The sequence below is a fragment of the Protomyctophum parallelum genome (assembly GCF_964188405.1).
Source record: "Protomyctophum parallelum genome assembly, chromosome: 3".
Classification (NCBI taxonomy): domain Eukaryota; kingdom Metazoa; phylum Chordata; class Actinopteri; order Myctophiformes; family Myctophidae; genus Protomyctophum; species Protomyctophum parallelum.
In genome coordinates, this window is record NC_139698.1 from 16,705,040 (window position 1) to 16,728,089 (window position 23,050).

A 23,050-nucleotide genomic window follows, 5' to 3' on the forward strand; every position below is an offset into this window, starting at 1 on the left:
GCAGCCAATCAAATGACAGGGTCAGTTTTTCTGCCCCCGTCCTTTAGCCAATGAGAAGCCACAGACACTTTCTCCTGTGGATCCTGACAACAGCCCCCATCACTTCCTGTCAAGTGAGCTGCATGCTGCTTATCTAGATCAGAATGTCTAGATTAACTGTAAGATCATTACATTCTTATATTATCTAGGCTTTACTAACCCAGTATAATATTGGTTACATTTAGAACACATTTTACTCAATGAAAGGAAGAAACTACCAGATTATGGTTTCTCCCTCTACATGTTCTGCTCAGTTTCAGAGTTCTCTCCTGCCAGCCTGTGGCCAGGTCATAAATCTCTTTGTTCCCTTGACTGGCACTGATAAGGATCTCCACAACCCCCTACCAATGGTGGCTGCTTCCAATGGAATGTGCTGTGAGAGACTCTCAGTTCTCCCTTGCAGTCTCATCAGTGTGAAATAGTTGATCAATAATTATGACCTAAATATATTTAACCACACTTCTGATAACACATCCTCGCATATCCATATATATTTCGACACCCCCTACGCAGATATGAAAAATTGATATGGTTTTGATCAATTTTCCATATCTGAGCGATTTTTTCTATTCGGGCGTCTAACATGGTTTTAAGTTATAACGTTTATACAACTTTTAAAACACACTAAATAACACAACACATCAACTCATTAGAAATCAATGCTACTTAATGTTTGTAATAATGTGTGATGGCTGGAAGTGAACTATATTTGGTTAGTTCCTCTTCCCTTTTATCTCACTCCTCCATTCCTTTTTGGGAGAAGCAGAGTGCCATGTCAGTTAGAGTGCCATGGCATTCATTTCACCTTCTGTCCGTTTTTATGGCTTCCTGCCTGGACAAAAGGTTAATTCTTTATCTACACATTCCTCTAACTTAACCTGGTCAAGCTGGAGGAGAATTAGCAGTCGCGTCTGCTAAACCTTATCTCAACACCCCCATCTGTCTGTTCACAGAATGTGGACATTGGATAAACACAGTTTACACAAATGCAGTTTATTACCTAACTAACCTGAACACAAACCCTTTCTGGCTTTGTTACTTTGTTAGGAATTCCAAATTGTAATTGAACAAATAACCTATCTTGTATTTCAATCAACTTGGTTTCTTTCAACCTTTTGGATTTTTTAACTTTAAAGCAACCCAATTGAAATTTGCAAGTTTGCAACATTTTCACCACACTATGTGTTTTCCACACATGTGGTTGTTTGTGCGTGTGTGTGTGTGTGTGCCTGTGTGCGCTCGCGCGCGCTCAAGCACCACCTCTTCACATGTGCACTAAACTTCTCTCCCCTCATTGAAGAGAAGTAAATCATTTCAACATTCTTCAACACAATTACACACCACATTTTTAATGCACAGTTCTGTCACACATTTGTCCGTGTGAGTGTGTGTGTGTGTGTGCTGATTTCAGATTGTGACACCTGATTGTCACTGCATCCCCACATCCTGCTGTGTGCAGAACAATGGGGGGGGGGGGGAGAGCAAATCACTTGCTCTCCTCTTTGGCTGCGTCAGCCCCTGATCTCGCTGACTCAGAACTGGCAAAAACGTTTTTCCATTTCCATTTTACTTTGTTTATATCAGGGTTGGACAACAAAGCTTTTTTCTTAGCCTTGTGAGCTGATCGACAGGCTTTGCAATGACAAACAAGCCCACAGGCGCATACCTGTGTTGGCACCGTGGTCAGCTTCTTTGTCTGTGGCCCAGACGGCCCAGATTGCACCGCACTGGACTTCGCCACCCCTGGTTTGTGAGGTGACTTACCCCCTATGGTGGTGAATCCCCGGGTTCCATCATCACACTCGTTTAAGACCGGTCTGGCCTCTTTCCCCTTGGGCCCACCCCCTACGATGGTCAATCCCCGGGCTGTGAGTGTGTGTGTTTTGGATGTCTGCTCTTCTCCCACCGCCTGAACGCGTCGACTGGCACCGGTAATGCCCATCGAACCGCTTAGCGTCTTCGTGATGAGGTGCTTTGACTCCTTGGCCCCGCCTTCGATCTCCATCGCTGGCACGGCGTTGATGGGCAAGGTGGTGTCAGTTGGTTCTGACCCCCCCGCTCCTGTTGAGGAAGTGATGTGATGCTCCAGGGTCTCGATCCCTGGCCAGCTTCTCACCTCTCCTCCTTTTGACAACTGCCCTGTGGCGGTTGTCTCCCCTGTGTCACCCACAGGAATCTCCACGCCAGCGACGCCCGTCACTGGCTGGACCTCGATGGACGAGCAAGTGACTTCCTCCAGGTTCTGGACCCCTGGCAGGCTCACCGGTCCCGTCGTTGTAGTCAGCTGCGCTGTCTCTTCTGCGATGTCCACAGGAAGTCCCACGCCAGCGATGCTTGTCGCCGACGTGGGTATGATGAACGACTGCTCTGCTGCTTCCGCTGCTGCCGCCGTCCCTTCTGTGTCGCCCACAGGAACTTGCCCTTCGCCAGCGGCGTCCGCCTCTGGCATGGCTTCGATCCCCAGCTCTCCCGCTGGGCTCGTGGATTTGCCCACGGTGGAGGGCTCTGGTCCTGCAGGATTACTGTAGGTACCAAGCTGCTCCGTGGTGATAGGCTGCATCGGTGGCCCGACTTCCCGCCCCTCTGGCGTCCACGTGGCTTCCGGAATGTCACATCCGGTCATCTCCGTCACTTCTCCCCTGGGATAGTAAAGGATCATGGTCTCCGGCCTCGGCCGGCTTTTCCTACCGAGGGTGTCCCTGCTTTCTGCAGGCTTATCACAGGGGCCTATCTGGCTCCCTGCTGTGTTCCTAACACTTCTCAACTCTAGAGCTTCCATTATTTTTTCGAAGCTAAATACAGAGCATATTTTTAAACAAGATACTAAGTCCTGCTTCTCTTTTTCAACAATATCAAACCTGCCCACGCTTTCTAATCTTTTTATATAGAATGCGGAGAGATCTTTCATGTCTCCTCTTTCAATCTGTAGTTCAATTAGCTGATCTGGAATATTGCTTAATGAGCCCCATTTTAGGCACTCCCCCAAGCTAACCGCCAGATTACAGCAACTAGACTTGGACTCATTGCAGCTATCCTGTAGCTGCTTAAGCCAATTTTCTGTAAAAGCCATCTTACCCCCTCCTCCCCCACTGTTAACACTTCGTTAATAGGGTTAGTAGACAGAGGTTAGTGGTTAATTGACTTCACAACTCATTCACACAATTGCAAATGGTTAGTTTTCGCCCAGTTAATAATAGTTATATTAACTTGGACTCTAGGACACTCACTGTGCCCTCTTTTTACCGGGCGTTTCACGATTCGTAATTACGTATTTCGCGATCCCCACATGGTCTTTTATCCCCCCGAGACCTCAGTCTATACGAGCGAAATAAGCATGCAACTTTCGAGCTGTCGCGTTGGCCTTTGACAAGGCAACAGCATCTAACGGGTCCAATGATTTTATGCTTTTTTTACCAGGAAGGCCGTCCTTTTGACGGGTCCAAAATAAATGCCTCACTGGTTACCGTGTTAGTCGCGTTTATAGTTATGATTAACATTCACTATGCTAATTTAAACATGCATAACTATTTGTATGAATTAAAAGGACCCCATAAATCCTCTAATCAATACCTTAGCTAATAAATCTTTTATTAGTAGTCTACTACCAGATGTATATTAGCCGCGGGCGGTCTACTCTATAGCATTATTTAAATCTCCCAGATCTTACTATAGCACTATTCATAATAGTGGATGCTTACGGCACCAGGTTATACATTGACACGTCCTTAGATGCGATTTACCTACTTTGAAAGCACGCTTTTGCAGTGTTAAACATTATTTGATTGTAACTATTTAATTGCATCACGTTTACCACGGCTTATCAAACCAGTCCCCTGTCACTCTCGTGTCAGACGGGACTGCTTTCAAAGCCCCTTGCACTGCCCTACAGACAGTACAGGGCACATTTACATGACAAAGTCACTTTGCGCAGTGAAAAAGGGATCTCCTCCTCACACGCACTCAAACTGGTGCGTAGTGAGAAATGGGGTTTTTTCCCTCCCCTCACATGCATCAACCGCTGTTCCAGTGCTGCTTGAGCACCCAGCTAAATAGCCTATTTTTATTGTGTTGTTCACAGATAAAAGCACTATTATTATTTTAAACGGTCGGTTCTTAATCCGGCACAATTAAAACTTTATGTTTGGTTCAAATAGTCTCAAAATCAGTTCCTACCGACCGCCGATACAGAGTCATCTGCTCTAATCGATCAAATGACTAATGCCAAACTTTTGTTTAAACCACAGTCACTCATTTGGGGTGGCTGTGTTTATAACTCCGTTTTCCATAGACCCATATCTATATGACAACGGGTTTTTACGGTGTCGCATTTAGTTAGCCCAAATCAGACGCATTGCGCGTTTGATATGTAGACACTAACGTGCGCATCGATCGCCATGCGCTTTTACTCACGGCTTCACATTCGTCTGAATTTAACCACATCAAACAATCCACAAACAGTGTGTCGCTACCTGAACGATCTGAATTGAGGGTTGTTAGTGGGGCACGATCCAAACTATATGTGTGCCGCGGTCTCCACTCACGGCTTTATTTGTTTAGATTGTGGTTACTTTAGTAACTCCACCGACGCTGTTTCTAGTTTAGACAGCCCTCGGCCACAACATAAACTGTCTTTAAGTCGTGCTCACTTTAGTGAACACTGATTTAAAGCCCTTTACAACACGGTAGCAATTTAAACTGCAATATGTCCAGTTGTTTAGACCATATTATGTTTTAAATTGCCCGGGCATAACCCGACTGTACGCTGAGCCCAGCGCACGGCACCACATTGCTCGCTCGGCGGCGAGATAATACCTCGCACGGCGGCGAGTCCAAACTGCACTAACGGTCGGTTCTTTTAACCAGACTCGATTTCAACTGTACAGCCTGATTTAACCTGGTATTAATTGGGCGCTTTAGCAGCCCCACCAAGTATAAACCTGTGCGCTGTCTTCAGCGCACAACATCGGATTGAAACTGGAATATTTTATTCTGTTTGACTGTTTCAATTCGAGTTGCTGCTGTAGCAGCGGTTTAAAACTGTTTGAATGGTCGGGTCTTTAACCGGCCGTTTTCGGTGAGATTTTCCTGGGATCCGAATTCCCAAGAGATACAGCAGATAAGCTACGTTTAATACGCACAATTGATTTATTTAATGCTTCAATAATTTCCTTATTTTACGAATCAAATATGCTTTTTATAGGGTTTTTATTAGTTCATTAATTTCACAATGTAATTGAACAGCAAATTAACCTTTCACCTGTCTGAATTAATCAAAAATCGTCCGGATCAAAATGACAATTCAACTTGGCTTGTGGGGCCAAAATACTTTTTAAAATTGACTTGAGCATATTCACACACAACACAGTCGGATACACGACTACTGGCGGACACACTACTAAAGGATAGTCGGATACACGACCACTGGCAGACACAAAACTACTAAACAGTCAGATACAGGACTACTGGCAGACACAATAAACAGTCAGATACACGACTACTGACAGACACAAAGGTTCTGTCATGTGAGCCCTTCTCAGCATACATGAGAGCGATGCAATTTGGGAACCTAATAATATCCAAATTGTCATAGCACCCATTTTAACTATCTGTCTGTGTACCACATGGAGATCTCTGTAAATATTTGTCTGTCTGCCTGTGTGTGAAGAAGAGGGCTAATGAGTACAAGCCTTACTATACTGTTACTATACTGTCTGTAATCGCATGTGAACTCTTAAAAAAAACCTTATCAAAGGCAACAAATGAACAACAGTTCACTTTTCAGCCTATGTCGCAATCCATTTTTACCCCTAGACCTACTGGATTGTAATAAAGACAAATAATTTGTCCTGGCTGATATGGGAACTGGAAAGGGAATCCTGCAGCACATATATTACAATCCTTATAGGTCTAGGGGTGGAAAAGGATGCAATATACGTACAGTAGGTGGTAGGTGAAGTTTTGCTTTATTATAGGCCTTTTATTGGCTCTTTTAGGTCAACTTAAAGCACAAGTTTACATGAATTTAGATGAATGTTCGCTCGTTAAGGTTGGCACTCGAATCTTAATTAATGGGCTTGAACCATTTTTTTTTTTTTATCAGCTGTTTTCGCGCACATGTCAGAGCCACTTGACGCTCTGTGTGTGTGTGTGTGTGTGTGTGTGTGTGCGTGCGTGCGTGCGTGTTGGGAGAGACGAGAGAAATTGATAAAGAGAGGGCGCTGCGCTCTTTTCAGCGCTGCGCTAATCATGTTCAAGGCGGATATCTCGTGTTGAAGTGCAGCCTGGTTAAAAGCACTCTGAGAAATTATTTAATTAAAAACAAATGGTCCGGATGTTAGCTCGAAAAATTCCTGACGAAGTTTGAGTCCTAAAAACAGGGCTAGGGTACAGCCTTAGTAGGTCAAGAATATGGTGACACCAAACTTTTGGGCACCAGCATTCAGACCACACAGCCACCATCTCCATGGACAGTGTCTAACACACTGCCAATGAGCACAGGTGCTAACACTTGTTTAAATAGTAGAGAACCGGCCGATGATTGGTCCAGCTTGATTGGAGGCGGCATGAAGGTCTCGTCCCACGCACAGGACCTGAGGCTGAGAGCTGCAGTCAGTAACAAACTACATACTTGCACACACACACATGTGTGTGTAACAACATACTCTATAGAACGTCGCAGTCCCGCCCCCTACCAGGGCCCAGGAAATGATTCCCCGATCATTTTCCTCATAGACATTTAAAAAATTATTTATTTAAAGGTATTATGACATGATTTATAACATAATTTTAACAACATTAAAAGTCTTGGCCATGGTCCTTCAAACGTGTCTAAAAAGTTTGAACACTCAACTCCACTCCAGTATTTATTTTTTTCTCGTTTTTGTGTATGTCTAATCTTCATCCTGAAAAGCCATGGAAAAACACATTATTTTAGCCTGTAGATGTCGGTAATTCCCCCTTTCCTGTCAACCCAAGATGCACTACTTTGACAACTTGGTAGGAAGTCATCGTCAAAAATAAAAGAGTCATCTAGGCCAGTTGGTATCCAGTGTAAGGACTTGTGTTGATTGACACAGCCAACAACAGAGCAGATTGCTTTTTCTCTAGAAGCCATTATTAGTAAGTATTACAAAGAAACAAAGTCGCGATCACAATGAGGAAGCGGAGAAGAGAGGGTAGGCACTAGGCAGGGAGCAGAGGGGAGGGGGCGGAGCTTTAGCGGAGATCTACGTATATCTCTGCCGTCCAACCAGATGAGACATTTTTGCATAATTATTCACAGAAGTCCAGAAAGCAGAGAATACACTGAATGTTCAAACTTCGTTTTTTTTTGGTGACATTGATGTCAAGAAAAGCCAAAAAAGCCAAAAAATCTACAAAAATGTGTTTTAAATGTCACAATCCCTTTAAAGACCTTTTAAGCCTCGTACAAAGCCAACTCAAGTTGTGACAAATCATGACAACAAACAAAACATTTCGGGCCGAACAAATCATTCGGAAGAAGAAGAAAATGGCACGTTACAAAAATGTTGTTGTTTTTCTTCTTTGTAATTATTTGTTCGGTCCAAAATATTGTGTTGTCATTTGCAGCATCTCAACTCCCATCTGCATGAGACTTCGGTTCAAGCACAGTATCAGTAGGTCAGGGGGTGTCCAAAGGGTGGCCCGCGGGCCAAATGTGGCCCTGGGACGAATGTTATACGGCCCGCAGCTTCATACCTGCATTGTATTATGAACGCCATTTTTACATTACAGTTTTTTGACCTGGGTATTTCCCAGAGTATAATTTGTCAGTGTTACTTGTATTTCTTTCTTTTTTTACCTCGTCTGGTTACATTTGTGACCAGATTTGACTGAGAGCCTGCCATTACACAAATTCCAGCTTTTCACCAGAGGAGAAAAACATATTAATCTTTTTTTTTATCCAAAATGAGTTAATAGCACAGGCATGTACCTGTGCTATTAACTCATTTTGGATAAAAAATTGTCTCTTCACATACTAGAGCATGTCTGAAATAGGTACAGAGCTGATGTAAATGAAATATGCTTAGACATGTAGCTAGGTGTAATGTTAGAGACCACAGAAGTGAACCTTTCCAACTCGCTGTTTCTCTGCAAGACATATCTCCAAAAAACTGAACAAAACTCCAAAACTGAACAACCAGTCAATTTGAAGCTATGATTCCCTGCTTTCAGACATGAAAAAGTCAGATCAGTCAAATTTTACTGATTATGTATGACTAGCTCTAAATGATGACGTAAGACATATGGTCATTTATGTAATCTGGTCCCAGCAAACCAGGCACAAATTTGCTGTTTTATTTGCATACGCATCAAGTGGCGGGTTGGCTGGCACGGTGCACACAGACCGGGCGAAATTATTACTTGCGCGCTCTGCTTGCGCAAGTAATAAATGGAGAGCTAAAGTTGTTGTTTTTTGTTTTGGTGATCGTGGGTCTTTGATGTGGAATGGTTCACATGACGGCTGCTGCTCATGTTTCACGGCTACTGAATGTTGCTCAGCACATGATGTCTGTTTTACACTCACTTTGGGAGGCATTTGCATGCACTCTATATTTTTGGTTAAACATTGCTGTCCTCTAGTGGTTGAACAATTAATTACAATTAATTGTGAACGAAACATTGATCACAGCAAAACGAAACTTTGTGACATGTTGGGTAAGACCCCCACCTAGCTAATGCACAAAAAAAAAACATTACGTCAATTACATCACTGGCCACAAGAGATTTATTGATTTAATACGTCAGTTACGTCACTGGCCATAAGGGGGTAAACAAAACAAAAAAGTTTGGTAAAACTCGAAGAACGACTGACATAGAAACACAGCTTTTTCAGAAAACCGTCAGGATGTAGATTTTTTTTTTTTTAGAATCTGATCTCAGGTCAGAATACTAATCTTCAATAGAACAGGGCAGAGCAACCTATACCTAGTCATGCGGGACTTGTTGGACAGCCCCCCGGACCTGCGGTCAGGGGACCCTCCGCTGCGGGAGTAGCTGGCCGAGCGATGGTGAGTGGTGTCCCGACGGGTGGGGGAGGGGCTCGACAGGTAGGTGCCGCCGCCATGCCCTCGAAATGACGGCGGTATAGGAGGACATTCTTTCTGGACTGCGGCTCATGTTGTTGGCGTTGGCGTTGGCTCCTGTGACAGACGGTGTGGACAGTGTGTGGATGGAGGAACTGCAGCTGTAGTGCTGCAGGGGATACAGATATCGTTCACATCCCCCCGGGGGCCGGCCAGCAGGCGTTTAAATAGGCCTGTGATGATGATGATGATGAGCCCTTCCCTCCTCCGGGATGAAGACGCGGTGACCAACAGAACAGAACAGGGCGGCCAGGAATGTTGAACCTCCCCATCCCACCACCACGCACGGCTGATGATGGTCCAGGCAAATATCTGTCAATGCTCCGTGAAGAGAAGAGATAGGCCTACTTATTAAAACACATGGATGACTTTATGTCATTATTTAATTATTCCCCCTTAATAGGCCTGGACAGGACATGTTTCCTGACTCAAAAGGCTTTTCCCCCCCTTTCCCCCCTTTCTATTTAGTTTTTTTTATATATATATATATATATATATATATATACTGTAGGCCAAGGATGTCAAACTCAAATACACGGTGGGCCGAAATAAATAAATTGGTAGAAGTCAAGGGCCAGACTGTATTTCAACACACGGATGTCCCAGGCAAATAGCAAAAAAGTAAATGCATTTAAAACTGAAAATACATTATTATTAAGCTCAGTTTCCTGTTCTATGATCCTCACAAAGCAGGACTTGTAGTATTATGGTGGTCCGTGCAATATACCAGAAGGCCAGTTCTAATACTAATTAAATATCATCAAAGATAATTCATTCACGGGCCTGATTTGGCCCCCGGGCCTCGAGTTTGACATATATGCTGTAGGCCTATAGGCTACTTTTTATATTCTCATTGACATTGAAATGAATAATTATACAGAGACACAGAACCGTGATTTTTGGCAATTAGTGTCAATAAAATAATTATTTAGTTACTAAATCAAATTGACTATAGGCGTATACTAAATTTTAGTATGTGCAGTCAATTTGATTTAAAAAGACATAGGCCTACTAGTATTAATAGTTTTCTAAGCCTCCATTAGGCCTATACCTCGTTGCCTTGGTAGGCAATTTTAATCATAAAATAAAAAAAAAAGAAAGAGAGCTAGAAAGAGAGCTAGCACCGGACCACAGCCTGGTGGAGGATGGCCAAAAGGCCAAATACATGAAATTCAGATTGGCGCTCGACAAAGCCGGATGCACTGTGGTGGAATCGAACCCCCAGCCTCCGCGTTGGTGGGCGGGGCACTTTACCACTGTCGCGCCATCCAAGCGCCGCAGCCTGCAGGCGCAGATCTCCACCAGGCTGGGTGGCCTATACCAGGGTTGTGTCAGTTGTTGTGGCGCAGCCGCCAGGACACGAGGAAGCTGCGAAGAGCACTATAGAGTCTGAACGACAGAGTGTGTGGAACAACCTATACCCATGGGGAACAGAGGTTCAGTGTGTGGAACAACCTATACCCATGGGGAACAGAGGTTCAGTGTGTGGAACAACCTATACCCATGGGGAACAGAGGTTCAGTGTGTGGAACAACCTATACCCATGGGGAACAGAGGTTCAGTTTGTCTTGCAGGCCGAAGGATTGAACGGGAAACCTTCCGATTCCAAGATGACTCCATGCAGCTCCTGAGACAGTGGTGCCCTAGTTATCTCTGCCAGGCCAGAAGGGAGCGATACATGTATTTTCCCCCTGTCTGTGTCCACCAGGGTGCCTCACATTGTAAGCTTGTGTATCAGCTATTTTAAAACCATTTTGACAAATCTCCTATTGGGGTCCCTCCCGGGCACAAAATCTTTCAAAATGAGGGTCACACAGATGCATAACTTTGGGGGTCCTTGACACGAAGCAAAACTCTTTCATTGTTAGTTTTGACCTTTTTTAGTTTTTTACTTCCCAGCCAGTTTCTTGTACAGTTTGGGGACATAGTCGTCCCACTCGGCCTGGTAGCAGGTCCCGGCCACGGGGGCCCCCAGCCCGTACTTCTTCCGGAAGGCCTTGATCTTGAACTTGCCGCGGTCGTCCCCGGAGCTGTCGGGCAGGACACGCTCCGTGCAGGCCAGAGGCGCGCCCGCCGGCTGCTCATACGCCAGCCACACGTAGCGGTGCAACCCCGTGCCTTTGGGCGGGCCCGAGCCCACGTAGTGGGACAGCACCGTGCCGCTCCGCAGCACGTCGTTCCCCCTCACGTTGACCGCCAGGAAGTGGTGCCACTCGCGGAACTTGGGGTCCTTCCGGCTGGGGGCGTCGGGGTCGGTCAGCGCCAGCGTGTAAAGCTTGTCGGGGTCGCAGCCCTCCCACTGGACGGCGGTGGGCCGGTCCTGCACCTGCGTGGGCGTGAGGACCTTCCCCAGGCTGTCGACGGCCACCGGGCCGTACACCACGGCGAGCGCGTGCGCCGGCTGCTCCTCCACCTCCGTCAGCTTGAGGGCGCCGCCCCACTTACTGACGTCCACGGGCATGGCGAGGAACGAGGAGGATGTTGTTCACCTGCTGCTAGTACAAATGACACGTGTCGCACTTGTTCTGGTCCCGTTCTGGTCCTGTCTGTGGGCTCACATCGACATACGTTCTGCTGAGAGCTATACACTAAATGATGTTCTGTTCATTTGACAATTCATTTTAAAGGATTTGGTTGTCATGGTTGTCATGCCAACGGTGTCTGTTAATTAGACCCCTGTCTTATCGTATCTTTCTTAAAATGAAAAACATGACATCCCCATTTGATTGGCCAAGCTTGGCGTGACATAGGCAGTGATCAGAGCTATAATCGTAATTGTTTCACATTTTGTGACTTCATACCCAGCTGCCTCAATCCACTATAAATCAGTCTAAATATGGAGCCATGTGACCCTCCATATAGGTATGGACATGAATATGACATCATATGGATGACGTCAGAGATGACCTGGCTGAGACATACATGCTCCACTAAACACACCTCTACAGTTTGATTCTCTTTTCATAGACCAGCTGTCACAACTGGTATAGAATTATTTCCATGGCTGAATCTGACGCATACACACACACACACACACACACACACACACACACACACACACACACACACACACACACACACACACACACACACACACACACACACACACACACACACACACACACACACACACACACACACACACAATAGGCCTATTTTCATGCCAGACATAAAAAACTTGATTGATTGATTGTAGTAGGCCTATGTAGGCCTATTAACAGTTTGCAGAATTACATTTCAAGCACAACTCAATACAAAAACTGTATAAATGTGTAAAAGAAATGTAAAAATGCTGCCTCCCCATCCATCTTCCGTTCGCTGAATTTAAAATATCAATTATGCAATGTTAGATATATAAATATGAATCTACATCAATCTTGCCCAAATGTGCTGACCTCATCACATTTGTGATGACGGCTATGACCGTTATTAGCCCAAGGAGTGTTTTTATGCAAAACTAATGCTTGGAATGGACTCAGCATCGTGAAAACACCCTAGTTTGACATGTCACATGCTACTTAAAGCAAAAGGACATTTTGAAATTATTTGCCTTATATTGGATGTCTATGGTGGCCATACTGTACAGGTCATTTTCAACACTTTCCCCTCAGACAATTTCAGGGGACTTTTTGTATGTTATTCAGGACATATGTAAGATACAAAATCAGCTGAGTTTGTTTTTGTTGCAATTAGTTGGAGGTTGACCCCTTTTTTCCCATATAATGCCTGTACTAGGCACAGCTATACTTTTGGGAGGAAGTGGAACCATTCAAATATTTGAAAGCGATGGATGGATTCTATCACAGATAGAGTGTTTATACCGGTATTCTATGTTGTTTCGTTTTAATAATAATAATAATTATTAATAATAATGTACAGAAGTGGAGGTGGTACCTACGTGGTATGCATATAAAACAACAAAAGGCATTAGACTTGTCCAAAATGCTGCAGCCAGAGTACTAACAAGGAAAGGGAAATTCGATCATATCAAACACACACTCATAAAATTACACTGGTTTCCCATACAGGCCAGAGCCGATTTCAAGATGCTCCTCCTGACCTTTAAAGCCCTAAATGGACTTGCTCCACCCTACATGTCCAGCCTAATAAAAGCATACATCCTCCCACGACCTCTACGATCCCAAGATACTGGAAAACTCACAGTCACACACCACAATAAAATAACGGTTGGGGGAAGAGCATTCACACATCGTCTCTGGAATGCTCTCCCACAAACAGTAAGAGATGCCAACTTAGGCTACTAGACATTTTTAAATCTAGACTTAAAAAAAAACGTGGTTTCCCCGTGGTTTCAAAACCCTATATGCTATTTTAATCGATTTTCTGAACGCATTTTTAACTGTGTCCTAACGTATGGTACTCATGTCATCCATGTGTATTGACACATCGGGCTGTATTTTGTGTGTCTTAAGTACCAGGTCTTATTCCCTAACTTGAGTAAACTAAAGACCTGGAGGCGTGATCAATGCTCTTTGGCCACTCAGAATAGCCAAATGGCATTGACCACGCCTCCAGGTCTTTAGTCGCCAGGTTAGCACATACCCTGTTAACAGGTGTCAGGTCATCCCAGGTTGTTTGTTTGCTCGTTCAGAACGCCATCTGTGTAATATAAATGCATCATGATAACTCACATTGTATACATTATAAAAAGACGTAATGCTGTCGCAATACAGACGTTAAGCCTACCTCTAGACTCATGTCACACACACTATAGCAGCCTCTCGTTCCAGCTTGTGTGTGTACCACACACACACACACACACACACACACACAATAGAGGGCTCTCGTTCCAGCGTCTACCAACGAGATAAGCATTGACATAAATAACTGGAACACCATTTCTTAGATTCAACGGATTGTTTGTGCTGTCGCCGTACGAGGCAAGCCTACCTTTGTTTCTAGCAGCCTGTGTATACCAACACCACGCATACAATGACAGGGCTGTCCACTCAGAGCTCCACCAACGTCTAACAAGAGAAGATATAAACGTAAGTACTTGGGAGGTTGTCTACATAAGTCAACCTAGAAACCAGACAGCAGTATATTAATTAAAGCTTACCTCGACACGGCGACACGGACACAAACATGAAGCAGCGCCAGACAGCTTAAACAGATGCCGGAAGTGGGCAACCTGGGTAATACGCAGCCTCACCCTATGCCTGACTAGCTACGTTATATGCTGAGCTGAGGGGGTGGTGCTATGAAACGTATTGGTTCAGTCCCACTGATTACATAATCCTTAAGGTTGTCTAGTTAATGAATGTCAATGTTGCCCGAGCTAATTATTGTCCCATATATGTTTTTTTTAACCATATTATGTTGTGTCCGTCCTGGATTTTCGTCTGTGAAAAATAAAACCTTTTAACCAACATAGCTCCTGAACTATACATCGAGAGAAACCATTCCCCCCATTTTGTGTTCGTCTTTGCACGATTAATTGATTGATATGAAGATTGGCCATGGTTCCATCATGTGTAGTGCATACATTTTTGCCTAAACTGGATCACAACTCCTCCCCCAGGCACCCTATTGATATATCTTTTCTAACATTTACTATACATCTTGAAGATTGTAAAAATGTAAACACATGTTGATGTTCCCCACTTAATAAATAATATTAATAAATAATAAAATAAACATGTTGATGTTCCCCACTTGAAATATTGGCACATGTATAGTGAATTTCCACAATACCAAAAAGAGAATGTAAAATCTACATATGGTCTTAAGTATACATACTTCTGAGACAAATGTCCAGTTTTTCTGTTTCATTTTGGCATGAGGCATTGAGGGAGATGGATAGTGACATAACGGGGAGATTTATGGAACATTAATGTTCAATTGCACTACACATGATGGAATCATAGCCAATCTTCATATCAATCAATTCATTGTGCAAAGATGAACATAAGATGGAGTGAATGGTTTCTCATTATGGTTAAAAAAAAGACTAGTTAGAGTGTCGTAAGACGCGTAGATCAACTATGTCCGCTATTTTGTAAAATTTTCAGAAAGACATTTTTTTTATATTTATTGGTTTTAACAAAATTAAGGACAATAAACACAGAGATTACACAACAAGAACATAATAACAAACAAGAAAAGAAAAGAAAAACAGCTGCAGGCACAACATACTATTGTAAATAAAAGTCACTGGCAGGTGCTTCCAGTTGTCTAATTGTGCTGTCCTGATTCTACCAATGCCTTCAGTATAGTTCTCAAACTTTCGTGCCAAGAGACCCCCAAAATTATATTTATGGCTGTGGACACCCATCTGAAGATTTGTGCCAGGGACCCCCCAGAAGTGAACATTATTGATTCTTCAATATTCAACATAGTTAAATAATGGCCGATCTACAGCCTTAATTTCAGCGCAAGTGGCTATTTTCTTCAGAGCCATGCACTGTTTTAACGAGTTTTCAGAAAATCATATGTTGCTATATTGCTAAAATCCCAAAAGACTGATGCTTTCCCGGTTTTAAAATTTCCAATATAAAGGGTGTTCACAGACACCTGTTTGGGGGTTTAGGAACAGTTTCTGAGACTTGTGGACATTGAAAAAAGGAAATCCCATTGGAATAAATAGGTTTTAACATTAAACAAAGACCTCTTGAACCAAATGTCGGAGAAATATGTTGCTTGCACCTTTATAAGCATGTGTTTCAGACCTTTCATTTTAAATAAGCTAACCCTATGGTTAGTAGTAGTGTTACGCAGAGAAATATGACTTTTGGTCACATTCTGACCATGTGATTGTGGCCTTTGTTGAATTTTCGACAAAGTTGTACAAGTCCATATGAAATCACACTCATGGCATCGGATGTGTCTTTGAAAGGCCTTTCTTAGTGTATGTGGTTTAGTGCTATAGTATACGCCAAGCCGGAGAAACAAATACAAAACTAACCCTTTTAAACTTGTAAACATTGCAACTGACAGATCATGCTAGGGTTAAATTAAAAGCACACCTGCTGTTCATTCCTGATTGCAAGTGTTGCCCCACCCAACACCCCTATAAAAGCCTTCCAGTACCACACTCCTGCTTTATCAAATTCTCACTCAGTCAGTCAATGCACTGAACGCAGCACAGAACTGCGGCATGTCCTCATTGTCGTTACACTCATGTGATTTTTAGTTTAGATGTTTTTAGTTCAGGAGAGTGGTTAGAATGGTCCTATGTGGGACTTGCCTAGCTCCTCTCCTTTCTTTTCTCTTACATTTTGGCTGACATATGCAATTTTGGTTATTCTTCTGATTGACTCCTGAGTTTAAATTCTACTTTAAAATGAGTCATTCTGAATGAAGTGCATGTCATGAGAGTCACTAAGACATATTTTTCACTCTGCCCAAATTAAATCCATGAAATCTATGTATTAGCATTAGTTTTTTGGTAAACTCAAGATTGCAGTGGGGAGTGAATCAGAGCAGTGCAGGGCTAAGTCACTGGCAGGTGCTTCCAGTTGTCTAATTGTGCTGTCCTGATTCTACCAATGCCTTCAGTATAGTTCTCAAACTTTCGTGCCAAGAGACCCCCAAAATTATATTTATGGCTGTGGACCCCCATCTGAAGATTTGTGCCAGAGACCCCCCAGAAGTGAACATTATTGATTATTCAATATTCAAAATAGTTTGTGAAAGAAAAGTTAAATAATGGCCGATCTACAGCCTTAATTTCAGCGCAAGTGGCTATTTTCTTCAGAGCCATGCACTGTTTTAAAGAGTTTTCAGAAAATCATATGTTGCTATATTGCTAAAATCCCAAAAGACTGACGCTTTCCCGGTTTTAAATTTTCCAATATAAAGGGTGTTCACAGACACCTGTTTGGGGGTTTAGGAACAGTTTCTGAGACTTGTGGACATTGAAAAAAGGAAATCCCATTGGGATAAATAGGTTTTAACATTAAACAAAGACCTCTTGAACCAAATGTCGGAGAAATATGTTGCTTGCACCTTGAGAAGCACGTGTTTCAGACCTTTCATTTTAAATGAGCTAACCCTATGGTTAGTAGTAGTGTTACGCAGAGAAATATTACTTTTGGTCACATTCATTCTGACCATGTGATTGTGGCCTTTGTTGAATTTTCGACAAAGTTGTACAAGTCCATATGAAATCACACTCATGGCATCAGATGCGTCTTTGAAAGGCCTTTCTTAGTGTATGTGGTTTAGTGCTATAGTATACGCCAAGCCGGAGAAACAAATACAAAACTAACCCTTTGAAACTTGTAAACATTGCTACTGACAGATCATGCTAGGGTTAAATTAAATGCACACCTGCTGTTCATTCCTGATTGCAGGTGTTGCCCTGCCCAACACCCCTATAAAAGCCTTCCAGTACCACACTCCTGCTTTCTCAAATTCTCACTCAGTCAGTCAATGCAGCACAGAACAGCGGCATGTCCTCATTGTCCTGTTACACTCATGTGGTTTTTAGTTTAGTCGTTTTTAGTTGAGAGTGGTTAGAATGGTCCTATGTGGGACTTGCCTAGCTACTCTCCTTTCTTTTCTCTTCCATTTTGGCTGACATCCAGTCACTTTTGGTTATTTTTCTTTAATTCCTGATTTTAAATTCTACTTTAAAATGAGTCATTCTGAAGGAAGTGCATGTCATGAGAGTGACTAAGACATCTTTTCCACTCTGCCCAAATTAAATCCATGAAATCTATTTATTAGCATTTCTTGGTCAACTCAAGATTGCAGTGGGGAGTGAATCAGAGCAGTGCCATGGGCTAAGTCACTGGCGGCAGGTGCTTCCAGTTGTTTAATTGTGCTGTCCTGATTCTACCAATGCCTTCAGTATAGTTCTCAAACTTTAGTGCCAAGGAGCCCCCAAAATGATATGTATGGCTGTGGACCCCCATCTGAAGATTTGTGCCAGGGACCCCCCAGAAGTGAACATTGATTCAATATTCAACATAGTTTGAAAGAAAAGTTAAATAATGGCTGTAGTGTATTGCTTCTCCAGGGACTACTTTATGTGGCAGACCACTCTGCCTTGTGCTAGGTGCTCTTAGGCCCTGTGCAGCTGCATTGTATACCCTTGATTGATGTGTGCCAGTTCTGGCTTTAACCAGTAAAGTAGGCTACTATAAACCTGAGCTCCCTTCTCCAGTGTTTTATTTCGTTATTAGTTGTGTTCATAGGCCACATACACAACAATGGCTGATCTACAGCCCTAACCCTAACCCCTAAATAGGGACATAAATGGGGTTTATTGGGTATTGAACCTTAATTGGGTGTTGTGATAATAAGCTATTGGGTCTAGGGGTTGGGGGGTTATTGGGTTAGGTTGATAAGAACTTGGGTATTGCCCTATTAATTTATTTTCACATGTTTAATCATGTTATAAAAAATCATTGACAGGTGAGATATTAAGTTCCCGCCCCTGTCTATCCCCTAGGCCTAGAAATACAGTGGGGTCTTTATCTCATTTCTAGCCAGAGATATGATTTTTTTATTTTTACTTTTTTGATTAGGGTTTGTTAGGGGTGCACTACCCATTTTACAACACACTATTGAGGGGGCGTAACGGCTGGATTTGAGCACCCAATGCCCCCCAAATGACCCCCCACCCAACCCTTGTCCCTAAACCCTAACCTAGACCCCCACCCCAAAACACAGCAAGGACCACCCCCCAATGCATATTAATTGTCCCTAAACCCTAAGCTAGACCCCCACCCCAAAACACAGCAAGGACCACCCCCAATGCATATTAATTGTCCCTAAACCCTAAGCTAGACCCCCACCCCAAAACCAATCAAGGACCACCCCCAATGCATATTAATTGTCCCTAAACCCTAACCTAGCCCCCCACCCCAAAAAACACAATCAAGGACCACCCCCCAATGCATATTAATTGTCCCTGAACCCTAACCTGCTCCTTAATTGTCAACAACATTACTACAACAACAACATAACACCATAACAACAACATAACAACAACATTACAACATAACACCCCACCCCAAAAGCCAATACCGCTGACCTTGGACCCAACGTCAAACTAAGTTGGAATACATTCCCCTTTAAATATAAAAACATAATCATAAATACACTTTTCTTGCGAGCTTAGGGACCCAACATTTTCACTACAAAACCTTACCAATCGACTCCAAATCGTCTGAAACATGCTCCTGGCTCATTTCCCCACCACCATTTCGACAGTGCCCCCCCAGTGCCTACCCAAACAGTGCCCCCCAGTGCCTCCCTAGACAGTGCCCCCCCCATGTGCCCCCCTATTGTCCCACAGTGCCTCCCCAGTAGGCATGCCACGGTATGAGATTGTACAGTACGGTACGGTGCCGGTATTGATAACCTATACCTCGGTATTCTACGATATTTATATTTTAAAAAAAAAGCCCCCCCCCCCCCACCTATGTCTAGTGACTACCTCCACCTCCTTATAAGCCCTCCTTTGTTCCCCAACATGCAGGCCTACATATATATATATATATATCATAATGATGTGTGACTTGTCATGATTATGAATTGATTACCCAGGACCGAATGGAAACAGCAAGGACTTTTATCAGTGATCCCTTTGGACATGTGTTTGACTGTACCCTGGCCTATACTGATTACATTTCTGCCAATAAAGTATTCAATCAATGAATCAATAGCTATTCCCCACTGTATTTCACTGTACTATGGCTCCCCCTAATGGCCGATTGGCCGTTTTGTACCCTGTACGCTGGAGCAATCTGCGCATGCTCACAACTGTCACTGTGCGCCTCCATGTTGACAGTCCACACTCCACACTTAGTTAGTACATATGGAAATATGGAATATACAATTGGATCTTGGTGTCTTTCAGCAACACTAACTCAAAGGTAGGAAGCAACTTTTCAATCTACTGCAGCTGTGTGGTGAAAATAAATGTTTTGCCTTATTCTGCGAGTGGAGTTGCTTTCCATATGCGCAGCATGCGCAGCATTCAAATACCGTAAGCTCGGAAATCTCACGGTATCAACACCGTGGCTGTTACTGTTGCGGTATTACTGAAATTCGGTAAACCGTGGCATGCCTACTCCCCAGACAGTGCTCCCCCCAAGTGCCCCCCCCAGTGTCCCCTCAGTGCCCCCCCAGTGTCCTGAGAGAAAAGTCAAGTATGACATCAGATATTGGGTGAAAAAATGAATGGAAGTGATACGGAATTGGGCCCCCAATATCTTATAATTTCCATTAATTTTTTTACCCAAAAAAGATCACCTCCGGGTTTCAGATATTGGGTGAAAAATGAATGGAAATTATACGGAATTGGGCACCCCCATTTTGTATCATTTCCATTCATTTTTCACCCAATAAGTACCACTTCCTGTTTCAGATATTGTGAAGTGGCCCCCAGTGCCTCCCCAGACAGTGCCCCCCCAGTGTCCTCCCATTGCCTCCCCAGACATTGCCCCCAAGTGTCCCCCAGTGCCTCCCCAGACAATGACCCCCCAAGTGCCCCCCTAGTGTCCCCTTAGTGCCTCCCCAGACATTGACCCACCAAGTGACCCCCCAGTGCCTCCCCAGACAGTGCCAGCCAGTGTCCCCCCAGTGCCTCCCCAGACAGTGCCCCCCATTGTCGCTCTGGATTAAGAGTGTCTGCTAAATGCCTAAATTGTAAATTGTCAGTGCCTCACACATATCCCTGGCCAACCCCAGTCTTGAAAGAAACAACCATAGCTCAAAGTTCAAACATTTAATTAATTTCACACACACACACACACACACACACACACACACAGGGGGGGGGGGCTTCCTCAGCCTCAGAGGCCTCTTGAATTGTGATGGGGGAGGTAGTGGGAGGAAGCGGCGGGGCTTCCTCAGCCTCAGAGGCCTCTTGAATTGTGATGGGGGAGGTAGTGGGAGGAAGGGGGCGGGGCTTCATCTTCATCAGGAGCTTATTTAAATGTGATCGGGGAGGTATTTTGCGGAAGTGGGGAGCCTTCCTCAGCCTCAGATCCTTCAAAGTGGATGGGCGATGGAAGATAGTGGGCGGAAGGGGGGAGGCTTCCTCATCTTAGTGGATGGGAGAGGTAGGGAAAGGAGGTTGTCCTCCAGTGGTTCCTTCCACTGCTGGGGGAGCTGTATCTGTTGAAATAAAGATTATTGATTTAGCTTTACTGACACACACACACACACACACACACACACACACACACACACACACACACACACACACACACACACACACACACACACACACACACACACACACACACACACACACACACACACACACACACACACACAATTATTCATCAATTCCCCTTGAGTAATTGTTCTCACCTTGTGGCTCTGCTGGGCTGGAGGGACACACAGGCAGGAATAACTTTGGCGGAAGGATAAGAGGCTTGGCAGCTGGAGCTGTTGAAACAAACATTATAAATATGGATGTTAGACACCATTATTATTCGATGTCCTTTGTTTTTCATGTGTGAAGGTTGTCAGGGCCAATGTCATCATCAAGTCCCATGTTAAATATCCCAATAAAGGCCAAGGACCCTCTACATTTTTCTCACCTTTGTGCTCTTCACGTGCGACGTTGCTCATCCGTTCTTCTGGAGGTGATAGAACATATATGTGGTCAGGACCAATTTCACATCAAGTCCTATTAATCTAGTCACACACAAGTATTCTTACAATTTGAAGAGTAATTGTAAATGTCTTACCTAAGCCTTTGAACAGCCGAATTCTGGGATTCAACTTTTCATGTGGCATCCTTCGGAGGGCCCTTTTGGTTTCTGGGGTGAATTTAATTTCGGGTAATATGACGGTTACAGGGGAGGAGGGAGAGTGTTGCCGTTTTTGCCGTTTCACCGTCCTAGTAGACAACCGTTCCACCTCCTGTTCCTCCTCAGACGAAGTTGAGGACTCTGTAATCACATCAAACAAAACATAATTAGTCTGATAGTGTGTTGTCTTTAACTGGTCAACGGAATTGCTGAATATCTTGGTTCATGAGAATCTTGCATACTGTACGTGTACAGCATTGGCACTCACCGGAGCGATCATCCAAATGGACACTACAGTCACTATTGCTAGTGTCTGCCTCCTCCTCTTCGTCCTCGTCTTCCTCCTCCCGTTCTTTCACAACAGCCTGGAACTTTTCATACCCCTCCATCAGGAGGACGCGGTCACAATGGCTTTCATAAACCTATTATTGTACCCTATTTTTCCAAACAACTTTCTCCCAAACCAACTGAAGACATTCCAAAGAATTGCACCCCCTATAACACCCGTGGCAGCTCCAAGCATTATGCCAGCAACGCCCAATGGAACTGCAACAGCATACACCTGGGGGGCACACACGACTGTTGCCAATATCATCCCCCCCCACCCAAAAACAGTCCCCCCCAACTGCTTAACGGCGTCCTCTCTGGCGTTCTCCTGGAAATACAGGACATTACCTTTTAATTCAAAATAACAAGAACACTATAGGCATGCCTAGGTAAGCCATGAGTTTTTGGTCTTCAAAATAAGAGCTTTCTCCGAAAAGACGTGGCAAGGGGAGAACGGGGCGAAAAGAAAACAATCGTGCAGTGAATGATTTAAGGCAAGACACAGGTGAAAACCTGCCTTTTTTTTTCTTTTGACAATTTTGAGATTTTCTGCTATTTTGCTTCTATTTATGTCTTCTTTCAAACTAATGCAAAATAAACATTCAAAATACACATATAGGTATTTATTTTAGTATACTTTGTCATGCTGCGCCTGTAGATTTCACCTACATTTGACCAAAACGTGGTATTTTACGCAGCGCTAAATATCCGCGACGGCTCCCCGCATGTAATATATCATTGGAAAGGTCTGAAATACGAGCTCTTCATGGTGTGTTCCAAATAAGGTAATTTTCTTTGTACTGTGATTCGTTGAGATGTATCACGTGCTCTGCTCAGTTG

The 23,050-nt window shown here is 43.8% G+C and overlaps 1 protein-coding gene across 1 annotated transcript; it reads right to left on the minus strand.

Moving 5' to 3' along the window:
* Nucleotides 1-11,034: 11,034 nt before the first annotated feature.
* On the minus strand, nt 11,035-11,607 carry pebp1 (phosphatidylethanolamine binding protein 1; the record flags this gene model as incomplete). Its single annotated transcript, XM_083760501.1, has 1 exon — nt 11,035-11,607. One exon carries the CDS (start codon nt 11,605-11,607, stop codon nt 11,035-11,037), a length of 573 nt encoding a protein of 190 aa, XP_083616627.1.
* Between the last annotated feature and the right edge of the window lie 11,443 nt (nt 11,608-23,050).